The sequence below is a fragment of the Strix uralensis genome, chromosome 1, assembly GCF_047716275.1.
Source record: "Strix uralensis isolate ZFMK-TIS-50842 chromosome 1, bStrUra1, whole genome shotgun sequence".
NCBI lineage: Eukaryota > Metazoa > Chordata > Aves > Strigiformes > Strigidae > Strix > Strix uralensis.
The window spans coordinates 161,966,393-161,991,113 of record NC_133972.1 but is presented as its reverse complement, the minus strand read 5'-3'; the positions used below and the strand labels follow the sequence as shown (position 1 = coordinate 161,991,113).

General features: G+C 40.0%; 1 protein-coding gene across 1 annotated transcript in view; it reads left to right on the top strand.

Annotated features, from left to right (window-relative positions):
* The window catches only part of ATAD2 (ATPase family AAA domain containing 2), a 39,716-nt gene extending 17,134 nt beyond the window's left edge, over window positions 1–22,582 (top strand). The window contains exons 10-28 of the mRNA XM_074887420.1: window positions 682–790; window positions 1,015–1,130; window positions 2,391–2,565; window positions 3,828–3,916; window positions 4,257–4,416; window positions 6,062–6,152; window positions 6,592–6,906; window positions 8,142–8,268; window positions 9,658–9,841; window positions 11,404–11,589; window positions 12,875–13,007; window positions 13,154–13,353; window positions 14,600–14,759; window positions 15,130–15,252; window positions 15,347–15,496; window positions 16,687–17,091; window positions 18,506–18,630; window positions 20,591–20,719; window positions 22,202–22,582. Of these exons, the coding sequence (XP_074743521.1) occupies window positions 682–790; window positions 1,015–1,130; window positions 2,391–2,565; window positions 3,828–3,916; window positions 4,257–4,416; window positions 6,062–6,152; window positions 6,592–6,906; window positions 8,142–8,268; window positions 9,658–9,841; window positions 11,404–11,589; window positions 12,875–13,007; window positions 13,154–13,353; window positions 14,600–14,759; window positions 15,130–15,252; window positions 15,347–15,496; window positions 16,687–17,091; window positions 18,506–18,630; window positions 20,591–20,719; window positions 22,202–22,252 (3,028 nt within the window). The 3' untranslated portion in view covers window positions 22,253–22,582. The remainder of the gene's footprint in view (window positions 1–681; window positions 791–1,014; window positions 1,131–2,390; window positions 2,566–3,827; window positions 3,917–4,256; window positions 4,417–6,061; window positions 6,153–6,591; window positions 6,907–8,141; window positions 8,269–9,657; window positions 9,842–11,403; window positions 11,590–12,874; window positions 13,008–13,153; window positions 13,354–14,599; window positions 14,760–15,129; window positions 15,253–15,346; window positions 15,497–16,686; window positions 17,092–18,505; window positions 18,631–20,590; window positions 20,720–22,201) is intronic.
* Window positions 22,583–24,721: the final 2,139 nt, after the last annotated feature.

The window sequence follows — 24,721 nt, the reverse complement described above, 5'->3', positions numbered from 1 at the left end:
GCGGCAATGGGGGGGAGGAACACTTTTATGTCATGTTTTAATTACTGTGCTTTACAGAGGTTTATTCAGACAGAAAACCACCGTAACAGAAAATGTTATAAATAGAGGAAATGACTGAGGTTTTGTTACATAACAAATGCTCTAGAAGAACTATTTTAATGACAGTCTAACAGATAAGTTTTCAGCCTGATGTCTTTCAGACATGAATGTCTTCTGGGATGTATATCCCAAAGTCCTCAGCAAGTACCAGCTGTGGTGGACAGCCTTTATAATGTTAATCCACACTGAAATAAGTATCCCCTTGGGCTGTAACTTTTTGAATGTAAAATCTTTGAAAGATGTCAGTGTGTTTTGGGGGGTTCTTCCATCACACGAGTCAAGGTCAGTTCATGGTCTCCACGTACAGCATAAATGTTTCTTGCATTCATACTGGCGTGGATATTCGTAAGTGCTAAGAGTTGTTAAAATAATTAATGGTTTAATGTCTGGAGTGACCATTTTCCTTTATTTACTCACAGATATTAAATGTAAACCCATTTGAAGGAATATTTAACTATTTAGGAAGTTTATGGTCATTCTTAAGGTTTTCTACATTCACTTTCCATCATTATAAAAGCAAAAATCTTCTATTGGCATCCTAAGTTAGAAAGCGCCTTTCTCTTTCTCCTTAATTCAAATCAGGTGTCTTCCACTAAACTTGGGGAAAGATGAGTTAAAGAGAATTCACAAGGAGCGAATGAAACTTGGAGGAAGTCTCTCTGATGGCAATCCAATGCAAACAGATTGTTCGGTAAGTATTTTTAGTTCATTGTCTCAGCAAGATGTTTCCAGGGTTTATAAAAGCTTTCAATAACGTGCTGTCTACATCTACCTTGGTTTATGGTTTTCTCTCAAGCAATCTGAAAACTGCCCAGAACATTACCTTTGTGCTGACATGTGATTTCTGATGGAACCTTGTTGAGGGCGCAGCTTTCTTTAACGTGCAAAAATGTGTTCTATTGAATTTATCTTTAGGTACGATTTGATGGCGTAGGTGGACTTTCTGACCACGTCGCAGCTCTAAAAGAGATGGTGATTTTGCCATTGCTTTACCCAGAAATCTTTGAAAGATTGAAAGTTCAACCACCAAGGTAACAGACATTGCTTAAAACTATAATTCACTTGTTTTCTGGAGAATATTTGACTGAGGTATCAATATATTTCCATGCTTCAAAATTTTCAGCGATGTTGATGGGGTTTTTTTGCAGTAGCAAAAAGTAATTTCTTGAAAATGGATAGAATCCAGAATACATGTGGGTTCAAAGATTTCGTGTGTGGCGAGAATACACTTTAGAGGTGTCTTGCCTTTAAAAGGTGGGGTTATGTTGTTTTTAATTTGAGTTCTATGTACAAGTCAACTTGATTAGTTTACAAGCAGGAAGGAATTACTGGTAGTCATCTGTGTTGCTTGGAAGTCCGCTTGTCTCTCCCACTGACTCTTTTTTTTTTTTTTTTCCAAGTGCTCAAGTAGCAATTTTACAATTGATAGGACTTGAAACTAGAACCTTGCAGTGTGTGTTTGTGCTTGGGCTAAAACAAGAATGTGTCCACTTCTTACACAGCTAAATTAGTTCTGCGTTATGAGATGAAATGATTAGAGATTTAATTGTTAGCTTTATATATTCTTGGTCACCAAAACTTGATCATGGATATTGAAATATGACTTTAAATTCTTTGCTTTCAGTAACTTAAAACTATTGCAAATCATCAAAATAAAATCTCTCAGTGTTTTGCTTCTTTCTTCATTGGAATTATCTTTGATAGAGCAGTGTATTGGGTTTTTTAGATGAAGAGTATGTTTATCTGGAAATGCAGAATACCCTCCCAGCTTTAGAGTTCCTCCTCATTTATCATCAGCAATGGATGGTCTGGGAGACCAAATCCAGTAACTTAAAGCTTTTTGATGGAGAATGAAATGCTTTACTACCAAATCTTGATTCGTGTGAAAACAAGAATGAATATGCAGTGCATCACTGAAAAATGAACTGGTGATTCATGTTACAGCCCAGTCTCATCCTTCACTGAAGTTTGTTCTTGTTTGGCTCCACCGTGCTGTAACCACCACTGTTGGTTTGTCAGCAGCTTTGGAAGTGTCCTTCTGGGACACTATGATCTTTTCTCAAGCTTTTGTACATTTGTGTTATCCTCTTTATTCATTTTGTTTGCTGCCTTGTTGAATTGTGTAGGAACACAAAACTTTCATCCCATTTGTCTTTTCTTACACTTCAGCTGTTACCGCTGTTGTATAGATGAAGTCTTTTATTTAGGAGAGAAGAGTTGTGCGTTTTAGGGATGGGGGTTGTAATGGGTTTTTTCTTACTTAAATATTTTTCTTTTTTTTTTAATTGCAGAGGCTGCCTATTCTATGGTCCACCAGGGACTGGAAAGACCCTGGTGGCTCGTGCGCTTGCTAATGAGTGTAGCCAAGGGGATAGGAAAATAGCCTTTTTTATGAGAAAAGGTGCCGATTGTCTGAGTAAATGGGTGGGAGAATCTGAGCAGGAGCTTCGTTTATTATTTGACCAGGTAAGGTTGAAATGTGCCATGTGTTTTGTCCGCATTGTAACTGTAATTTTCTGTGGTCAGTATTTTTAAGAACAGTTCACTCCTTTTTGTGTTTTGTCAGTTCCTTCCACTGAAATGGATTGCTAGTGTTTCCTTTTTCAGTGGGTTTTTTTAGGGGCTTGAATCTTGAGGTGATTGGGAAAGATTAATAAACAAGAAAACCTCACAAAGCAAACCCCCACCCTCTGCCACAAAACAAAACAAAAACCCACAACCAAACTTACCCCCCGCAAAAAGACAGCCACAAAAAGGGTTTCAAGAGGCAAGAGATATGAATCATAGAATAGATTCATAGAATCACAGAATCATTCAGGTTGGAAAAGACCCTTGGGATCATCGAGTCCAACCATCAGCCCTACTCCACAAAGTTCTCCCCTACACCATATTCCCCAGCATCTCATCTAAACGACCCTTAAACACATCCAGAGTTGGTGACTCCACCACCTCCCTGGGCAGTGTATTCCACTGTCTGACCACTCTTTCTGTGAAAAATTTTTTCCTACTGTCCAGTCTAAACCTCCCCTGTTGGAGTTTAAAGCCGTCCCTCCTTGTTCTGTCACTAATCACCTGTGAGAAGAGACCAGCACCAACCTCTCTACAATGTCCTTTCAGGTAGTTGTAGAGAGTGATGAGGTCTCCCCTCAGCCTTCTCTTCCTCAAACTGAACAGTCCCAGCTCCTTCAATCGCTCCTCATAAGATTTGTTCTCCAGGCCCTTCACCAGCTTCCTTGCCCTCCTCTGCACTCGCTCCAGCACCTCGATATCTCTCTCATATTGAGGTGCCCAAAACTGGACACAATACTCAAGGTGTGGCCTCACCAGTGCAGAGTACAGGGGGACTATCACCTCCCTGTGATATGGTGGCTTTAGATCAGAGGGAAAGAGATACGGGCTAAAAGCATGGTCATTTAAATTCATAATGGAAGCTTGCTTCCAGAACCTGTAATTGAATTAAGTCCTGGCTCTGTTCTCAGTGGTTGCCAAAGAGCTGTAAAAACTACTGGTATGATTTGTTTCCTGTCACCCAGTCTCAGGGGGTTGACATAGGCTGCTGTCTTCTGTTACTTGTGCCACTTACTCCATTCGCTCAATTAGTAGAGATCCCTGATGCTAGTCTGAAAAATCTAGTTCTAGTGACCTTCCAACCATAACATTTTTCAGGCATTTTCTCTTTAAAATAGTGCTGGTTTACTTCTGTCAACATTCCTGTGTTTTCATTCCAGGCCTACCGGATGAGACCCTCAATTATTTTCTTCGATGAGATAGATGGTCTAGCACCTGTGCGGTCCAGTAAACAAGACCAAATTCATAGGTAGTACATTTTTTGTACCTACATAGAAACTGCTTGATCTTTGTTGAAAAGAAGACCACAACCTATTTAACTTTGTGACACATTAATTTATCCTGAAAACTAGTAATTCAATGCTACTAAATTTCCGATGATTTTTAAACAATAGTTGGAAACAATTCACTAAGCTTGAGATCAGCACAAGGCTTGTGTTACCTTATCTATTTTTTGTATGTCTTCAAATGAGTCACTAATCTGTTAAAAATCAATTAAAAGCTTGTCCTTTCGGGGTGATCATTGGAGAAGGTCATGTAGAACATAACAAAATTTACTAAACCAGTGAATGAAAATATTTTCCTGTTAGCTCTATTGTGTCAACACTTCTGGCCCTCATGGATGGCTTAGACAGCAGAGGAGAGGTGGTGGTAATTGGAGCCACCAATAGACTGGATGCCATAGATCCCGCTTTACGCAGACCAGGTCGCTTTGATCGAGAGTTGCTCTTCAGCTTGCCAAATAAAGAGGTAAGAACTTAAACTCAGTCTTAACGCTAATGTGGCAGAGTCCATCTTTATAACAAAACCATGTAACAATGCAGTATCACGGAGCAGTTAAAATCAAAACCAGTATTGTACAACTTGGACAAAAGAGGGATATCTGGAGAGACTGTCTTGTACTGTGGAGGGCAGATCTGGTACTGAATATTTATGATGAAGATGACTTCACCAAAGATCTGTAATTAGTTCTGGTTTCACTGTGACCAGCCAAGAAAATGGGATGCTTCTATCAAATGTTTAAGAAAGATTGAATGTATGAATTAGCTATAAATTACTCCTATCTCGTCTTGGAAATGAAAGAAATGGTGTGCACACAAGAATTCTATTTTGGTAACAAAAACTTTTATCAAGGTGTAGGAGTGAATGAAAATATTTTGTTCCCAAAGCGGTTCATGCTTGCTTACTTATTTAATCCACTTGGGCACTTTCACCCTGAAGTGTTCTTGCTCTCGCTTCTTGGTTTGTGAAGGGATAGCGGCTCTACCTGTGTTGGGTTGTTCCCAGGCTGGGTATCCTGGGAGACACCTCTGAGCATTTGGGGATCTTGCGTTCTTCCTGGTACTTATTAACAGGGATTTGGACAAAGGGGTGAAGGACGCCGCACAGGTGGAGGGCTTGGGAAGCTTCTAGTTCAATGGTGATAGCTAAGCAATGAAAATATTATAGCAACCAAATAATAATAATATAATTTTCATTATATTATAATTATTTAGTTATAATACTATCATATATTGTATTATAGCAACCAAAATGTATTGAGGGGGTGAAGACAGTGTGCAAAACTGGAACCCTCGTTTTGTGTTTTTCCTCTGGCTGTCACTGACACTTCTTTTTCTTTTATTAGCGCTTTTTGGAAAAAGGATAAAATACTTAACTGGACTGAAGGCTGGTGAAAGTGCACTAAACAGTGTATTTAAAACAAACATTTGTCTCCAGTTTTTATCTGCTTTCAGCAACAGGAGAGGGGGTGCCATGAAACAGATACATTACTCCCTGCTGTGGAAATCTAGAAATCTGCCCTAATTAATCTGTGTACCAGGAAATACTTAAATGAAAGTCTTGCTAATCGGAGATGAGGATAGGCAACATTTGACACATTCTGGATCAGTGACAGTAGTTTGAGTCATAATTATTATTCTTTGTTAAAATTTTAGCAATTTGAAATGTCCTGCTAGGACTGTTTTCCATGAATGAACCAGCAGAAAAGCAAATTTTATGAAGTAATGAGACTGTCACCATGAAGTTTTGCTGAATTTGAGAGAATTTTCTTAGGTGAAAAATCTGTGTTTGCATATAAGTTGTTTTTTTTTTTTTTTACTACACGTTCTTCCTCAGGATCATTAGGTCTTATACTTGTGGAAACTTACTTTTTATGGAAGCTATAAATGCATTTGATTTCACTGCAGACCCCCAGGAACAAGTTGAGAATGATTAAATGTTGTGCTTGAAAAAGCAGAGAGCATATTAACTGAACTTTAAAATTCTTAAAAGTTTAGCAGAGAAGAGAATTATTTGTATTATTGTGAGGTTTTTTTGGGTTTTGTTTTGTGGTTTTGAGGTTTTTTTAAGAGAAAACTTGGGACAAACTAAAAGGCAACCATTCTGTTTCCAGTCTAGAAAAGAGATTCTGAAGATTCACACACGAGGCTGGAACCCTAAGCCATCGGACAGGTTTCTTGAAGACCTAGCTGAAAAATGTCTTGGTAAGTTTGAAAACCAAGTGAGTTACTGTATGTGACTGAGTCCCAAGGAATCTGGGCTTGTGTCAAGCAGTACCCCAGCTCTTGTGCCTTGCTGCAGAGTGAGGCGGTGAGGCAGCTGGCACATCTTGGGAGCAAACAAAGACAAAGTCAGATGCTTCTTTTCTTTTGATTTTATTTTTTGTGTCAGAACATAGAATGGGTTTTAGGCATCTTCCTTGGGAGCAAAGTTTTGACTGTGAGGCTGCTTCATAAGTGCAGGATATCAAGCTACAAGCCACGTAACAAAACTTCTCCGCAGTGCAGTCACTCTAAATTCTCTCTTAACCGTTAATGTTGGGCTGTATACAAAGTCTTTCAGGGCTGCACTTTAGAAACTTTGGCCTTGACTTCTATGTTGCCTGAAACTGACCTAACATTTGATTCTTGTTTTGTTTGTTAGGATACTGCGGTGCTGATATTAAATCCTTATGCTCGGAAACTGCCCTTTGCGCTTTACGCCGGTGCTATCCTCAGATATACAAAAGTAATGAGAAACTGCAGTTAGATCTCACTTCTCTTAAAGTAAAAGCAAAGGATTTTGTCATGGCTATGAGGAAGATTGTCCCCGCTTCACAGAGGGCTGGAATGTCACCTGGAAGACCGCTGCCCCCTCTTTCAAATCCACTGCTTGAAAACACATTAGCAGAAATTTTACAAGCCTTACAGAAAGTATTTCCTCATGCAGTGGTTGAACTAAAGAAGGACCAACAGCAAGGTACAAGAAGAACATCCACTTCATTAAAATTCTGCCAGAGCAAAAGTTCTGGTTTGTGCAATCAACATAGGCAAACCTCTCAGCTGTAATGATAGTAGAATGTTATAATATGCATGTGCACAGTGCTGCATGGGAGCTGTGAATGACTCGCCATTTGGAGTAGAGCGCTGTGTGTTCTCTGCTAGAGCACCCTGTTTCTGACAGTAGCTAACATGGTATTTGTAATTTCTAGAGATGGATCTAAAGTTTAATGTATGAGGCACCTCTTTCAAAATAAATGTTTAAGTGGGGAGACAAGGGTATTTTTACATGAATGCTTCTAATTCCTGTCTGAAGAATGTCAGGACCACAAGACAAGGGGTTTAAGCTAAATACTAGTTTAGGTGTTATGACTTTTAACCACAGTCTCTGAATTGAAATGTTTGTGGATCGCACTGTACACTTGCACATGAGATCAGAATGTTTTAGGAGTGGATACTTCAGGGCTTGGCTTGCATAACATATGTAAGCTCATGCTCCTGACTGCATCAGCCCTGATCAGGTTTAGTCTGTCAGTTGGTGTGAGCAAATAAATGTATAAACTCACTCCACTCCTGATTAATGGAAATCTGTGAATAGTTAGTTATTATGCTCATTCCTGGAGAATATTCCACCAGTATTGCTCCCAGTAGAGCTGGGAGATGTATTTGCATTGGGAAAACAGGCAAAACTCCACCAGCCAAAACAAAGCAGAGAGGCTCGGGGATTGGTAATTGCATCCCTTCTCTGCTGCCCACTTTCCCTTATCTCCTCCTTCAGTGATCTGCAAGGAGCCTTATTTAGCAGATGTGTTGGTCTCTATATTCTGACTTACTAGTCTGAGACAAATGGAAGTCTGTGGCCATCGCATTCACTTAATTGCCCCACATCCAATGGGGGAACCTCCTCCAGAAAGAAGTAGCCTTGTTGGCTAGAAACTACAGAAGTTGTTCCTAATCGTCTTTATTCTAAGAAAAAAACTCCCAGTTTTCACCAACAGAGGGATAATAGCTTACGCAAATCACAGGATACAGGACAGCTTTGTAGAGACTTGTGCCGTCTCCTTAGATCTGTGGTAGAATGAACTCTTCAGAAAATAGCTTTCAGCAGGTGCCCTCAAATACAAGTGGTTTCCAACACTGATTTAGAAACTCTATTAATGTGATAGTGAGAGATAGACTATTCAGGAAAGTTAACAAACTTGTCTTGTCTTTCAGACAGTTTAAATCATGTTTTAAGAGATGATGTGATAGAGAGCAATGAGGAATCACCATCAATCTTTGAAGAGGAGCCAACTCATAATATGCCCGGTAGACAAAAGGAAAACCTCCTCACTTTCAGCCGGTAAATGTTTATCCCCTTTATGTTTATGTTTTGAAGATGGCTGGGTCTGTAAACAGTTTTGATGTGAGGGGTGATAGATGAAGGAGTAAAGTGGTGTTGGGGGGGGTGGAGTGATCAGTATTTGCAAGAAGCAAGGTTGAAGATCCAGCTGGGTACTAATGTTCTAACGGAGTACACTGTCATAACCCATCAAACTGAATGGCCCAGCCCTCTTTTCCCAAGTCAGTGGTCAACAGACTATTAGAACATGTTGATTTAACCCATGGTATTTCTTGAAAGACTCAAGACCAGAGAAATGCGCTGTCTGTCCTTCTAGCTAAAAAACCCCTATGGATTTGTGTAGCCGTCTTTTGACCCTTCTACCTTTCAAGAGTGTTAAACCAGTAGCAAGTTATGTAGCAGAAACAAAATTGAGAAATGGCTCGTTAAAACACTGTGAGAAAAACCTAAATGACGTCTGCATTTTGTACCTTTCATCTACTAAGTTGATGTTAATCTTTTGACATTTTACTGTGGAAGTTCTATAAGCCAACAGTTGAAAAAGTAGATTCCTGTTGTCACTGTAGGGTCAGTTATTTTTCTCACTTTCTATCACTGTGCTGTCCAGAAAGTCTTCGGACTTGCTGAGCTTGGTTAGGTCTCTAGATCTCTGACTTCACCCCGTAAAGGTACAACAGTATTGGGGTGGAAAAAGCAAATGCTTTTCACAAATGTGTTTTGTGCGAGTAAAGCAAGACGACTGGGAAATTAATGCATAATTCAAAGTGAAACAATTAGAGTGACTGAATAAAACAAATGTAAATCTTCTACGTCTTCAGTGTACCGCTGTAATTTAACCGATCCAATTGTGTACTTGGGATAACAGCTAATGTGTTTCAGTGCCTGTGTTAATTTTTTTCTAAAAATGTGGTTCTGCCCCTTCCTTCCCACCATCTCCAGTAACTATGGCCAAATTTCAGCTAAACTTGACAGATGCAGAGATCTCACAGTTACTTAAACTCAAGACCTACTGAGAATTGGTGTGTATGGGCGGTGAAGAGATCCAGATTGGCATGTGCTGAGAGTTTTTTCCCCCATATCAGGTTACTGACCAGTTGTCATGTGTGTATTGAGCTGGACAGTCCCCCTGTGGGATTTAAGAGCTGGTACTTAACCGAGCCCAACGAAGAGCAGACATGCTGGGGATTGGCAGGTTTTCTTAGGGGAAGTAGAGTAACAGTTTGTAATAAAATGGGCAGTGATGGTCTTCCTGATCACAGACCAGCTTCTTATTTGCTTGAAGATGGAGAGTATTTACCAAAAGAAAAAAGTGCATAGGAAAAAAAACTTTAACTCTGCATGCCTATTCTTCACTTCATTTTTAAACTTACTTTCTCCTTACTGTTCTAGAAATGCTTATTATCAGCCAACATCTTGCAGGCCACGGTTCTTAATAGCTGGAGAGTCAGGATATGGGCAAGCTTCTCATTTGGCACCTGCGGTAATACATGCCCTGGAAAAGTTTCCAGTTTATACACTAGACCTAGCCACCTTGTTTAGTAGCAGCACGTCCCCGGAAGAAACGTGTGCACAGGTATCTGTTTCCTCTTTAATCTCCTAAGATACATGAACAGTATGTAAACAAGTAAAGTAAGCAAAATTCATTGTTAATGGAGTTGGCCTGGCTTGAATGTGCTGTTACATATACTTTTGTCTGAAAATCCACTTTTCTTCTAGATCAGATGACACTGACTAAGGATGTTGTACATGCCTATATTTTCCATTTCAAATTAAACAGCGAGGATGTTGTTAGCAGCTGGGGAAGATGGGAGGTGCTGCTAACAAACCTCTCCTTATGGCAAGAAATCCTGCCGGACTCGGTGGGATCCAGAAAGTTGTTTTCATTGCTGCTTAAGACTCTGTGCTCCCAGGAGATGGCTCTGCATCAGCCTGGCTGTTTGTCATGCACTTTCTGTAGCCGCCTTTTACATTTGTAAAGCAATTGAGGTTTTAGGGAAAAAAAGTGTTTCTTTTTTATACATATACAGCTGCCCTGCTGCAGTATATGCAGTAAAAGCATTAGAATTCATGGAACACTTACATTGGTACTATGGTGTGGGTTTTTTAACTAGGAAAATTAAATGTAAGCAGATTTAGCGCTGTTTTCCTTTTTACTTGTAGGCAGGAAATCCATTTCATTGTTTGACATCACTGTATTAAAATATTCTGACCTTTAGTAGCAGCATTTCAGAGCTGTACAAGTAAGGACAGCCACATTACATGGCTGGATACTCTTTTGTCGCATAAGAGGAGCAATTCCTTTCTTGTTACGGGATGGTTGCATCTGCAGTCCTATAACCAGCATGTCTAGTCACTGCGCGGATATACCACGTGCCCTTCTCATCTTGTGACAAGAACTCCCAGAATACTGATAATCCCAAAGGGTGCACAGAGAAATTTGCCATGTGAAAGGACTGTTGCCACTCTCCTCATGCAGTAGGTGCATGTCTTCCTTTGTGGTTGAGGTACTACCTGTAGGCAATGGCTTGTGGTCTTTCAAAGCACGTGATCTGTTCTGATGGATCCTTTGGTAAGGAGAGGCTGTGCGTGACTGAGCTATTCAGGCAGGCTAAAGACAGGTCACCTCTTATAAAATGTACTTGAAATTATGAATTGTAACCAGGCTTCTTCTACAGTGTCAGCCCTCATCTTCTCACATAGGTCTCTGTTTGTTCAGACTCTGCTCCAGGCTGACTTGGATATGTGCCCACTCTGAATTGAAAATGGGTGTCGTTGCAGTCATGTAGCGATTTACCCAGACTAACACATCTTGCTGAAGGGTTAGTCTTGTTTTCCTGCTAGTCTTGGGCACACCAGCACACCGGCTGAGTTGTGAAACTCTAGGAGTTATCTTACACTTAAGTAGTTTTGAAATCCGTCAGAGATTCAGGTCTGTTTCTATCTGCATAGCAATGTCTATATTTGAGTCAAAGTGAAAATTTTACCTTCTTGTTAAGAAGTTGTTCTTTTGCTGGTTTGTTTTGATGTTTTGGCTTCATGTACTCCTGTTTCATAAGATAGTTTGACTGATACGTAGTTACTCATTGGCCTATTCTACATGGTTTAGTTTTCTCATCCAAGAATTTCTTTTACCAGCTGATGCGAGACGCTCAGAGAACAGCACCGAGTGTCATTTACATCTCGCATATCAATTTGTGGTGGGAGGCTGTTGGAGCTACACTGAAAGCTACTTTTATAACACTGCTGAGGAACATTCCAGCTTTTGCTCCAGTGTTGCTGCTTGCAACATCTGATGTGTGTCATGCAGATCTCCCGAACGAGGTATTTCTGTTGATACTTTTCTTAATTTTTTATTCACTTTCTTGTTAATTGAGCAATCCTTTAAGCATTGGAGTACTGTGCACTGTTAAGCAAATTCACACTGTTAGTACTCAGGCACCCTAACCAGGTCTCTTAAAATCTGCTTAGATAAAACAATGCTGAAGGCATTTGTGTAAAGTGTTTTCTGAGTAAAGAGATTGACTTTGACCCAACTTTTTCGCCTTCTCGCACATTTATGCTTATTAGACAGATGTATAAATTTACTTCAGATCATAATTCCAGTGACTTATAGATGGTTAGATATGTTCTTAGTCAAGAATATACAGTGTTTGCCATGTAAATGGGAAAAAGATATTTTTACTAAAAACGCTTTTACTGAAAATGAAAGATGAAAAAATACAGTGGTCACAGCGTTAATGATGGAATGTCATTTCAAATTGAAATACCTCCATAAAAATTTCAATCTCTTTCTTCATGTAGGTGGAAGCTTTACAAATTAGAAAGCTACGTTCCAACTTCTCTTTAAGTAACTTGGTAGTCGATTTTCAGCTGTATTCCTTAACACAATTCAGTAGGAGTACGTGCTTAGCTTTCTAGACATCTTAGAGTGTGCATTAAAGGAAGGTGTTCCACATGTGAATATGCTGCTCTGATTATTTTGTCTCAGTTACTGGGGGGGGTGTGGGGTGTGTGTGCTTAGCTAGACGTGTTTATCATCAAAGGCTGTGAAACGGTTTAACTTTCTACAGAAGTTTTTAAGCTGTTATTAAATTCCTTCTAAAATAAGTATTGAAATTCCTTCCATACCTTGTGGTAGTAGAGATTGAAAAATAGAGTAAAACTTGGAAGTATGCAACTTCAGATACCTCATTGAAATTAATTTTCAAAAAAACCAAACCAAAACAGCTTACCAAAAAGCCTACACTCGTCTGCTGAACCCTGCCCATTCCTTCTGTAGTTGCCATAAAGATTCAAACTAAAGGATAGCAAGGCAGGTAAATGCAAAATCAGCAGTCTTGGAGTGGTGAATGTCACCACTTTATCAGTGTGTCATATGGTCCCTTCACTGGGCTTGAACTCTAGGGGTGTTCCTTAGAGAAGATACGTAATTTGCTGTGCTACCCTATGAAAATCCAGCCTTTTAAGGCCAAGAAGATAACTTTTTCACAGTTTGTCTTATCTAGATGATTATTCAGTCTAATTTAGAAAGGTACTCATCTTTTTGGAAGAGAATATAAACTTGTGTGGCCTTCTATCTGTAATATCTTTTCTCCTTGTGCTTTAGATAAAAGACTTGTTTATTAATGAATATGAAGTTTTCCAACTCCACTTGCCTAATAAGGACGAAAGAAGAAAGTTTTTTGAGGACTTAATTATAAATCAAGCTGCTAAACCTCCTGCATCAAAAGACAATGCAGGTGAGGATATACTACATATAAACCTTTGCTAGCTGTAAGTTAATAGGTACACAGTATTTGCTGTGGTGGTAATTTTCTATCAATAATTTTCCGTATGCTTGTGTTTGAGTACCATAAATTGAGTAGAAGTTTCTGATTGATTTAAGCTTGTCAGCAATTGGAGGAACTGCCTGTAGCAGCACCACCACCTAAGCCTCGAGAGCGGACAGAGGAAGAAATAAGACAGCTCGAGGAGCAGGAGGAGGATGTGCTGCATGAACTTAGGATTTTCTTGCGGGATGTGACTCACAGACTTGCCACTGATGGACGTTTCAGAGCATTTACAAAGCCTGTTAACCCAGGGGAGGTAAATGACTGTTGACCTGTATACTATTTTATCTGTGTGTATTCATAATTTCTCTCTGTGTATTTCTCAGCATTTGTGTGCTCTTTATAGGAAGGTTTATCTTTGTTTTTAGGACCATACTGTTCTGATCTTTCAAGAAGCAGGAAGTGAGTTTTGCTTTTGCTGACTCCTTGAGGCTCTCAAGTGTCTGTTCCTTGACTATTCACTGAAAGCCCTGGGTTCCTTCTAAAATGCCTTTAGAACTTTAGAATATTTTAGTCAGAAGGGACCTACGGCAATCATCTAGTCCAACTGCCAGTTAGACCAAACGTCAACACAGTTTGCTCATTAAGAGGCTTTGACATGTAGGCGTTACAGCACTGAAAAGCAGAGATACCTCTTTCTTTATTCGAAACAGTATCTATAGGACTGTTTCAATAAAGTCTAAAGCTCTTTCACTGACTGACAGTAGTTTCTGTGAGAACAGGAGTAGAAGCAGTAGTTTTAAAATAAATGCTAAGATTCTATTCTCCGTTTCATCTGGGGCTCCTTGGTATGAGATCAACCATAAGGGCTGTGTGGTTTCTTCTTCCTCCCATACACTTCTTAGTCTCTTTCTCATTGAATTTCCTCAATAAGTCTAAGCCAGGGGCATATACTTCCAAGTCAGTTATAGTTTTAATAGAGCTTTGTGTTTCAGCAAAGTCCTGCTCCCCTAAGCGTCCACTGACTTGTCTTTCCCTTTACTTCTAGTTTCCGAGATGTGAATAATCTAAGTAAACATAGATGTCCTCACCTAAACTAGTCATTAGGCTCCTTTTACGGTCTGGGTAAAGAATGGTCTGGGTCCAGTTAACTCATTCTAAAGTGGATGTCTAGGACAGATGCTTCAAAGGTGTAATTCTTGCAGCCTTTTTCTTGCTTCCAACAACAAAGAGAATCTCGGGTGACTTCACTGAGAAAGGTTTCTTCGCTGTGATTTTCTAAAGCAAAGTGAAATGAATCCCACTCTGGGTGTCTGTTTTCTTCCCTGCCCCACACAGGCTTCTGACCTCCCTGCTGCTTTCTTTCCCTCTTCTGGTCTGTTTCTTCAAAGCCAGTTGAAGTAGCCCTTCTATTTTCAAGAAACGAACTTGTTAATTTCCATGTTTTCAGATGTGTCATAAATATTTGGGGTTTTTACAAAGTACTTTATTTGACTTTAATAAAATAATTAATTTTGGTAGACACTGTGTTAAATCTCTGAGCACACTTATTTCATTTGTAGGCATCTGATTATGACAGAGTTATTAAACAGCCCATGGACCTGTCAAGCATTCTTACTAAGATTAACTTGCACCAATACCTAACTGCAGAAGATTTTCTCAAAGACATCGATCTAATCTGCAGCAATGCTTTAGAGTACAACACAGATGAAGATCGTGGAGGTGAGGATGTGTTTTCATCCTGAATTTGGAAAAATTTAAAATGTATAAATTGAGAGATGTCATCTGTGGGATTAGATCATTTTAAACACCCACAGAGAGCGTTTCTTGCCAGGTTGCTAATGTCGTAGCGTTGAACTACTTGGGCATGAAATGGCAATAGAAGTGTTGATCAGTAACTAGTGCTTTTGCTTTAATAATTAACTCTTATGTTGTTATATATATATGTGGAGATATATATATATGTGGAAAATACTCACTGAGATAACCTTTCAGAACCTACCTATGAGAAGAACAAAATCTTTCTAAGTGATCAAAATAAAGGATTTCACTGGCTGGTAGAAAATACTCACTTCTAACTGTAAAATTTCAGGTTGCCTCATTAGGCACAGAGCTTGTACTTTGAGAGATACTGCATACGCCATAGTGAGGGCAGAACTGGACAAAGATTTTGAACAATGCTGTGAAGTAATTAAAGAATCTCGTAAGGAAGGAGGTATGGTTTTTGACACTGAGGACTTTAATACTTGTCTTAGTATTTGTGACCAACAATGCAAGACACAAATCTTTGGTCTGTTCTTTCCTGCAAGGCTGTAGCTCTTCCAAGTGTGTTCCATCTTACTGCTGTGCAATGCCAAAGGAGAACTCTGTTCCGGGGTGTAAGGAAACAGAACCAAAGTGTAATGAAAAAATGAAGATGCCACCAGCACCTGTAAATTCAAGTACACCCCGCCCTAAAGGCAAGTTGCATTTTATTCAGACTTCTTGGAGACGGTGTTAAAGTCAACGGTACCTTCTCTGTTCTTGTGACATAACATGTTTCTGTGACGCCTGGTTCTTCATGCCAGAGTCCTCATATTTTTTAAATTGCTTCAGAATGTGAGATAAATCCAGAGATCATTCATTCGGTATGGTTATGAAGATCAAGTACAGTGGTTAGTTTACATCGTAAGATACTGGCTTTGATGGCCCAACTGATATTTAATGGCTCCTAAATTGCTACCTCTTGAAGTCAAAAATGTTGTACCTGGCAGTTGCTGAACAATCAACTAGTTCTTAGTTATATAAAACAGCATTTTTGCCTTCCCTGCTCTGAAATGCTAAACTCTATGCTCTCTCTTCCTGTGATTTCCAATTGAAGGGGGAAAGGGGAAAAAAATAGGGGAGCAATCATGATAGATATGTAAAGGAAAGATCATGATTTCCTCACTCTTCCTGTGAAAAGGATATGAAAGAATAAAGGGACTTGGGTGTCTCAGTTAAAGCACATGACATAGTGTGAAGTTTCCTGGTCTCACTGGCATGACTGAGAATTTTGCCATTGACTTCACCCATATGCTTTGAGCAGCACTCCGTGAATACAAAGAATGGTGGCTTTTTCTGGAAGGCAAGAATGCGAATTTTGTTTTAAACAAGGTTAACTGAATCAGAAAGCATATGAGGCATAAGTGTTTACGGACAACGTTTTCTCCAGCAAATATTGCCTTAGAATTGTCTCTTTAACTCTGCCCAACACGCATTTAGCTTTTGAAGTTTACAGCTTTAAAACGGATTTGAAGAAGGGCTTGTCTCCAAACGCTTTTCTGTTCATCTAGATTAGTTCACGTAGTAAGACAGTAAGCAACTTCACCTAATAACCTTGCTTTGCAGTAATACTTCCTATCAAAAGTAAGAATTTTCTGCTCATAAAATCTTGAAGCTGATGGTTTTGTGAATGAAATTCTGTAGCTGGCCTTTAAAAATCTAATAGCAAATTGACCTCATTAATTTGCAACTCTTTCTCTATAGACACATGTAGGGAGACAGACAGTGGTACTTGAGCTCCTTTGATCTTTTTCCTTGTAAGTCAAGTAAGGTGAGGATGCTGGATTTTGAAGGAAGAACTGTTTGGGTAATGTTTTGGATTACTTTTTCTGGTATCTCTTTGTAGGTATGTCAGAAAGAAAACGCAAAAAGAACAAAGGCTCTTTGGGTATTGGGGCAAAGAGGAGGAATTTTCAGTTCAATAAAGAGAATAAAGTTCCGGAAGATCAAAATGAGGTAGAGTGCGGTGAAGAGTCCCCAGAAAAACATTTTTCTAATGTGAGTCGGACTGAAGTTGAGCCCACACAGGATTACGTGGTGGAAGAAAATGAAAACATACTTCAAGAACAACAGAAAAATGGGAATGAAAATAAATCTGGGGCAGAAAATGAAAGAGAGAGCATTTTCCTTTTGGCCATATCTGCTTTTGAAAAGGAGAGTGTCGTGCTTCTTGAACGTTCAGAGCTAAGAAATGACAGTGAAGTGATGGATTCCCAAGTAGCAGAAAGTTTGGAAGAAGGAAATTCAAATGGTAAGTGAAAGGTCAAACGGGTCATGTAGCTCCTTTTTCTTCCTAAGGAGGGTTACACTACTTAGTAGGTTTTAGTCATCTTTAATGCCATTCTGTTATTGCTGTTGTATCTCCTTAGAACCAGCACTCAATGTTTCTTGCATAATGATGCTGCCCTGTCCTGATCCAATATCGGGGCGGGTTCTTAAACGATCCCAAGAGTGAGATTAAGACACAAACGAGGTCAGATGCTGTATAACCTTGTGAACTTTATTTGCCGTAACAATTAGTAATAGCGATAGGACAGAGAGGAAAAGAAAGGGAAAGTCAGAATCCCTAAGCAAGAAAATGGTAGATATGCAGCTAATTACCACCACCACCAGGGATCCAGTGATGTTCCATTGGCTCGGGCTCGGTGCAGGTGATGGTGCTCCAAGCTCCGCCGAGGTCCCAGCTCCAAGTAACAAGCATCACAAGCATCGAAAAAGGGATGCACAAGAGAGGAGTACGCAGTCTTTTTATTGTCCCAGTCCCCAAGATTTCTCCAGCTCCAGAGTCCGCCCATTTCCACGGAGGTCATTGTAATATGTGCCGCCCCGTGGTCTTCCATGTGTGCGCGCCCAGGTGTTCATGGTGGTCGTGCTGGCGGGGGGTCGACCTGTGGTGCCTTCAGCCTTTGCACGTCTTCCTCGCCCCGATTTCCTTTTCACCCAGCTCGCGTGCAGGTACAGCTTGGCAGGCACTGCCAAGGCTGTCGTTGTTCTAGCCTTGAGCAGATGTCATGGTTTCATCTGGGACTCTGCGTCTCCTCCAAAGCGTACTCCTTCAGAGCAACAGGATGCTGAGGCCAAGAAGTGGTAGTTGTGAAGCAGCAATGTTGAGACAAACAAAGTCTAACACAGTTCCTTACATGCCCCTCTAGTTATGCTAGCCAAACTCATGTTTTTCTGCAGCTGCTGGTTTTTTGATTCTGAAGTTTGTTTTTCACATGGTACCTAATTGAAAAACACTCGTTGACTTTCTTTTATCGTATGAGCAGTAATGAGCAGCATAAGCTAAAAAGCTGTGCTTCAAGCAGTGTGGACCCAGAGTCACATGTGGAATAGAAGACTTATGTCCTAAAGTTTGCAATGTAAGATGTGTTTCCTAACCTAAATTACTTTGGAAGTTTTACTGTGCGGTGCTGTAATGGCAACGTGACTATATTTTTCCTCTGCCTTCTGTAGTGCTTTTTTTTTGTGTCTGAGTTTCTGATTTTTATGGAGCAGTGACTTTTGCCAGAAAGAAAGTGAAAGTCAAGCATTTCTCAGTGAAAAAATGGTAACAGTTTTGTCTCTGTCATCCAGAGAGAACTGTGTCCAGGTACAGGATACTTCACTGATACTGTATGCCAGATAAACGGAAATTCTGACTTAAGAAATTTGTGTCATTCCAGATTTGTGGGTACACTCTGTAACTCGTTCAAGATGTTCTCAGGTAGAAGAGCAGCAGGTGATATGTGTCGAGCCATCCATGGGAACTGTCACACAGCCAGTGACTGTCAATTACCAGGAGCTCACAGTAAGTCTAATTTCTATTTTGTTAATACTGAAGTAGGACGTTTTCTTGCTACATGTACAGTTGCCAATTAAATGCCAATTAAACAATGCCAATTAAAACAATTTATGGGGAGGATATATAGCTTGTGAAATAATTGAACTGATAATGGGCTATGACTGTTGTGTTTCCACACCTGGTGTACACTGTTGTTCTTGCTTTTCGTGATCTAAATTTTAGGAAACTGGGTTCTCTCCCTCATTTTTTAATTTAAGAGGACTTGTTGAATTTTAAAATAGCCCACTGACAACCTGCTGGTACTGTTGGTTATTGATGTCTTAACAGTTTCTATGATGGATTTGGGGGTTTTGGTTTGGTTTCTTACAGGTTTTCATTTATTAGGAACATGAAAAGGACCTCTATTTCTAGCAGTGATGACTTTAAACCTGAAGGTAGCAGGCTGACATAAAGCTCATCATGGCTAAAGTACGAATACCTGCTTTTCTGAAATAACCAAAATCCAGTGTTAGAATTTTGCATTCATACAGTTACAGTGTGATAAGGATTTTCCAGTCCCTTGTAGGAGAGAAGTTGCTATCCTAGGCTACAGCTGGGGAAAGGCGTAAAGATGGGCCTAGCTGCAGGGAGTAAAAGAGGTTCCTTTACATGAATTGGAGAGGGTAAAAGAAGGAATATTGCAGTGAGGAAAATTAGGAAAATGGCTAGGTTGCAGTCCTGGAAGTTGGCCAGCGCAGAGGAGGGCTGCTGTTTACCTGCCATGATGAGAAAGGGAGTATTACATGGATGTTTCCCCTGTGTTAGGAAATTGTGACCAGACAGGAGTCCCGTTTGGTGAAGGGGCTTGTCAACACAGTTCTGTCACGTTTTTAAGCTGTGACCTAATGTGTAGAGGTGAAACTAACTTTTTAAAGCTGGCTTCCTAAAGAAGCAGATTTCAGGGAGGGGGTTTTGTTGTTCATGTCTTCCTGAGTATGCAGAGAAGCCACATAGGTATTTCATAGAGTCAGGGTACTAATAGCATGTTCTCCGAGGTTATTGTCCGCTGGACAGGTGGTAAGTACGATAGAGCCTTTATATATGTTTCAGCTGCAAGGAGTAATACAGTCATGAAATGCATCTGATGTGAGGGAGGCAGAGTTTGATGACGGGCAGTTGTGAGGGAGTAGTATTTTCATTTGGTATGGCTGCTCTCTTAAGCTACATCTTCACAGCCTCACACACCATACAGATACTAAACAACCACAGCAGGGGAAGAAGGTGCTGCCACTCCCTTGTTCCTGTTGCTTTCCCAGAGATTATCACATTCACATCTTTACCAGAAACAACTATGCGAGAGATGGGTCATCTGCTACAGGCAGAGTTACTCTACTAGTTTATCCACTCGTCAGTTTAAAGGCAGGAGCTAACGGATCTGACTTTGCTTCCTGATGTGCTTCAGATACTTGAGCAATGTGTTCTGCCAGTAGCTGTAGGCACGGTACACGTTCAGCTAATGGGTAATGGTGAGCCCCTAAGGATGCTTCTCTTTCCAGCTGGCACAGCTGTATCTAGAAGATCCATTTTGTGGTGCCCTGCATTGCAGCAACAGTTTCTCTCATGAAATGCAATGGTGGCTTTGCTGTGGCAGCTACTCTACAACGAAGTGGATTGTGTCATTCCCTGCTGTTCTGGAAGCAGTTGATTCACAGTTACGATTGTTGATGTGATTCATCAGTAATAAAATATTGTCTGAAATTTAAGCCTGCCTTTTTTCTGAAGTGTGAAAAAAACCCTCATTTTCTCCAGTTAAATCTTGTGAGGTATTTTATCTGTTCTCTGAAGCGTCACTCATTTTATTTAACAATATAAGGAAGTAGGATGTCACTTGTGTTGTACTGTTATTGTTTAGCTTCTGAAAACATAAAGAGCCTATGCAAAGTATCTTGCACTATTCTCAACTTGCTGTTTCCATTTTTTTCTTCAGCAACTGTTGCATTATGTCACTGTGATAACTGAGAACTTCAGTATATTTCACTTGGAAAAACTCTATGCTGTTCTTAGTCACTGCATTTACCAACATCGGAAAGATTACGACAAAACCAAATTAGTGAAGGTACGTTTTTCTTGTCTTACAGCACTTTCCATCACTGTTATGCATGTGTGTGTTATGCATGTGTGCGTGTGCACTCTGGACATCATGCTTACTTAGCATGACTCTTTACTGCCTAGTTACCTGTGTTACAAGACTTTTTTCATTTCTGTCTGGAAGACATTTATCCATATTGCAAAACCATTGTTGTATTTGGCATAATTGTTGGCAGTTTCAGCAGGAAAAGGCTTGAACTTGAAGTCAAGGGGTCCACCCACACAGCCCTCTCAAAAGCAGTTAACCTCAGGCTGTCAGTAGTGCTTCTCCAGAACCTTTTTAGGGGCGGGGGGCTATGAAAGGAGGGTGCTTTTCTCAACCTGTCGCTTCCTCTTTTTCCCCTTACAGGCAGAGGTGGTGATACTTCATATAGCACTCATTCTATTCTTGAAAAGAAATTACCTATGAGACATAACAAGAGTTTGAGACTCCTGTAGTCTCATCGTAACCTTTTTTTAACTAGCGTGACTCAAGCATCTTTAATTTGACATAAGGGGAGATTTCTGCCTATGCTGGTTTAATGCTGAGTCAAATTCTCTGATCTCTTCCTGTAAGAGAGGATTTCTGAGTTGTCAGAACTCAGCAGAAACCTTCCAGAGGCACCCATGGTCCCAGTCAGGCATTCCCAGTATCAAGTCCATTTAGATGGGCTGGATATTCAGTCTTCAGATTCAAGATCGTTGAATCCAGTTGTCTTTGAGATGCTTGTGCTTTAGAGGGATAAAATTCTTTACGCCTCTCAGTCTGCCTTAAAAAAGAGGAAGCCTCTTCTCTTTGGCCCTGGTCATCTCAATCTCTTCTTCTACATCTGGTAAAGAGTTAGAACGGACGCTCCATTCTGATTGTGCAACAGTGAGGATTACTTGGATCCAGGGAGGCCATTCCTGAAAAATGTGCCCTTCTTTCATCCCGTAGAATGACGTAGTTTAGCGTGAGAAGGGATTTATTTACGTTATCTCAGGGCTTGTAAGCTTTTGTGACTTAACTTTTAATGCTTAAATTAAAAGTGTCTGGGTTTCTTTGTTTTCTACTTCTACCTTTAACAAAAAAATATCTCCTATTCAGAGTGACTGTGCAAGTCAGTCAGGAGCAAGCTCTGCTATATAAAGAGATGGACTTTAACAAGTAATTCTTCAGAGTGCAGAAAATAACACTTCCAGCTTTTAGCTGTGGCTTTTCAGGAACTGCCTCCTCTTTCTAACTGTTGAAACCACTGTTGATACAGATCCATTAGAGTCTCTTTAGCCTCCTCTCTGTTTTGGATGCATAAGGGTGTGTTTGAAGCTACTAGTGGGTATAGAAAGATGTGGTGGTGGTGGTAGCATGGGTATTTGCTAAGTATTACTAAGATTTTCATGTATGTACATGGTTCTTTCTTTTTATGAAGACATAAACAGGGTTCTTAAGCATATATTCATGCTGACTGCTACTGTCTTTTTTTCTTATTAGGAAATGAAGAAAGAAATTGCAGCCTTCAGTAATGCTCAGCGATCAACTTGATTTCAGCATACTTCTACTCTATGATGTTTTCATTGCATGTTATATGCGTGTAATTCAACAAAGGTTACTTCTACGTATTTATACATATAGTAAACAAATAGATCTTAAAATTTTTAAGAAAGCTCAAAGTCTTTTAAGAGCTTTGATATTTTTCCCTATACATAGAAATGTATCTATGTGGCATACTGCTGTGATTGCCTTTGGAATGCTGCAGATCTGAGTATCTCCCAGATAATTTCAGTACCTTTCTTTAAAAGAAAACAATCGAAAACTTGATACACTTTTATGACTGTTTTCCACCTTGTGCAAATACATTTTTCTGAAATAGTCTGTGGTGTTGTGTAGTCCATTGCATATTTGTGGTGGTTTAATCCCTGCCGGGGTCTGAGACCACGCGACTGCTGCCCCTCCCCCGCAAAGGGAGTGAAATGCAAAGCCCTGGGGCTGAGATAAGGAGAGGTTTAATACAACAGAGCAAGAGCAACACAACAAACAACAACTTTAACAATAACAGTAACAATAATAATAATGAACAGAGCAAAATATCTACCAATACAGCAGTGAGAAGCACGATGGCACAACACACACACGTGTTAACCGACCCGTCTTGCTTCCGCGCGCGGATGTGACCTCTGTCCACAGGGTTATCTGAATAACCAGGCTAGAGCTCCCCCCCCCCTGCTGGGGAAACTTAACCCTATCCTGGCTAAACCAGGACAAGATTACAGAAAGGTTTTAAACCACATCTCATTTTGGTATATGAAAAGCAAATCCTTTAGAAACCTCTTCACACATTTCAGAGGCAGGTTTTTTTTAATTACCTGATAGCACCTTAAGTGGTTTTCATAAAGCAACAACCTGAAGAATGTGGGAAAAACACTCCTTCCACAAATATAAGAACTTTTGCTGTGGCCTATTTTTGCCAGTCGGAGAAGCCTAACTTGAAACAAAGCAAGATTTACCACTGTAACTTTCTAAGGTAAAGTTTATTCTTGCTTGTAATGACAATCTTGATACTGGGGAGTAGCATTTTAATAGAAATTGCTAGTTGCGGATGAGGTGATCTTCTTGTAGTTGAATTAATTTGTAACTATTTTTCTAGTTACCTGGAGAGAATTGTATCTCCTTATTACATAGAAGTGAATATATTATTGGTGATAAATATATTTAGAGTAAAAGCAAAGCAATAGCCCGTTTTGATATGCCTCTTCAAACCAGCACATTTCTCAGTTAATTGGACAGAGTTATTTTTTTAAAAATAGATGGGCAAAGCTTAATTTTATGAGAATAAAATTTTGTATCAGTTTACAATAAGTGGCACGATACATTGCTCTTGTGTAATGTCATCTCACATACAGAATGTCTGGTGATGGTGAATGCCTAACTGCAATCCCTCTGTGTGTGGTTGGTTTCTTAGGTATGTTTTAGTTTTCTTTTTTTTGTTTCTTTCTAGTGTGTTTGTCCAAACCTTAGTGTACTACACAGAATTTTTTGATTTATCTGTATTGTTTGGATGGGTATTGATAAAAAATGAATCACCTTGTTGGGTTTTTTTGTCTGCTCTACCTACTTCCATCACAAAATAATTTTGATCATTCAAAACCTTACCCTTAAAAACCAGTGTGAGTCTGAAGACTTCAAAATAAGGACTGTATGTGAGCACCTTACCCCACTCTTGCTGTGTTGGTTATACAGCAAAGGCAAGCTCAGGAGGAAGAAAAACGACATTGAAAATTTGCATTTCAGTGTAATGTCTTCCATTGGAAATGTAATATAGGGATTAACGTCATTTTTCCTTAACTTGATCTCCACCTTGGCTGCTGTCACCAATTCTCGATGGGACTGTGGGGGTGGTTTGCCGACCCTGTTCCCCAAAAACTGAACCGGAGTGACTGGAAATGAGGAACCAGGAACATTACTGGGATTGGAACTTTTGCTCTTCGAAGCTTTGATCAAACTCCTTCCTGTCACTAGCCTCAACAGGATACTGTACCTATGCAGTTTTGTAAAAACATTGTAATTGTGTAAATTTTGATCTTCCATGACCAACTGTTAACTCGTTAACAGTTCCCATAAGCCACCTTCTTTTCTTTCTCAGGGAAACAATCATATTTTAGTGTCTGAACTAAAAAGGCAAAGAGCGATGAAAGAAAGAGTATGTAGAAACGCAACATTTTTGAGAAGCAGGCACTGGGAGTTACCTAAATATTGAGTAAAATATCTAGGTATGTACTAAAGGAACAGGTCCCCTTTCTCCAAGTTCTGTAACAAAGCAAAAAAAAAAAAAAGGTAGGTGGTGTTTTTTTCCTCAGAGCCGTTACTTCTGCGCTCCTCGCCCCTGTGGAGCCTGTGGCAACGTTCTCCCTCAGCGATAGCTCGGGGCGCCTGAGGGACCCTCGGGGCTGGTGGCGGGAGGGTGCCAGCGCGGAGCCGAAGTTTGTCGGCGGAGGAGCGGGCTGTGAGGGCGCC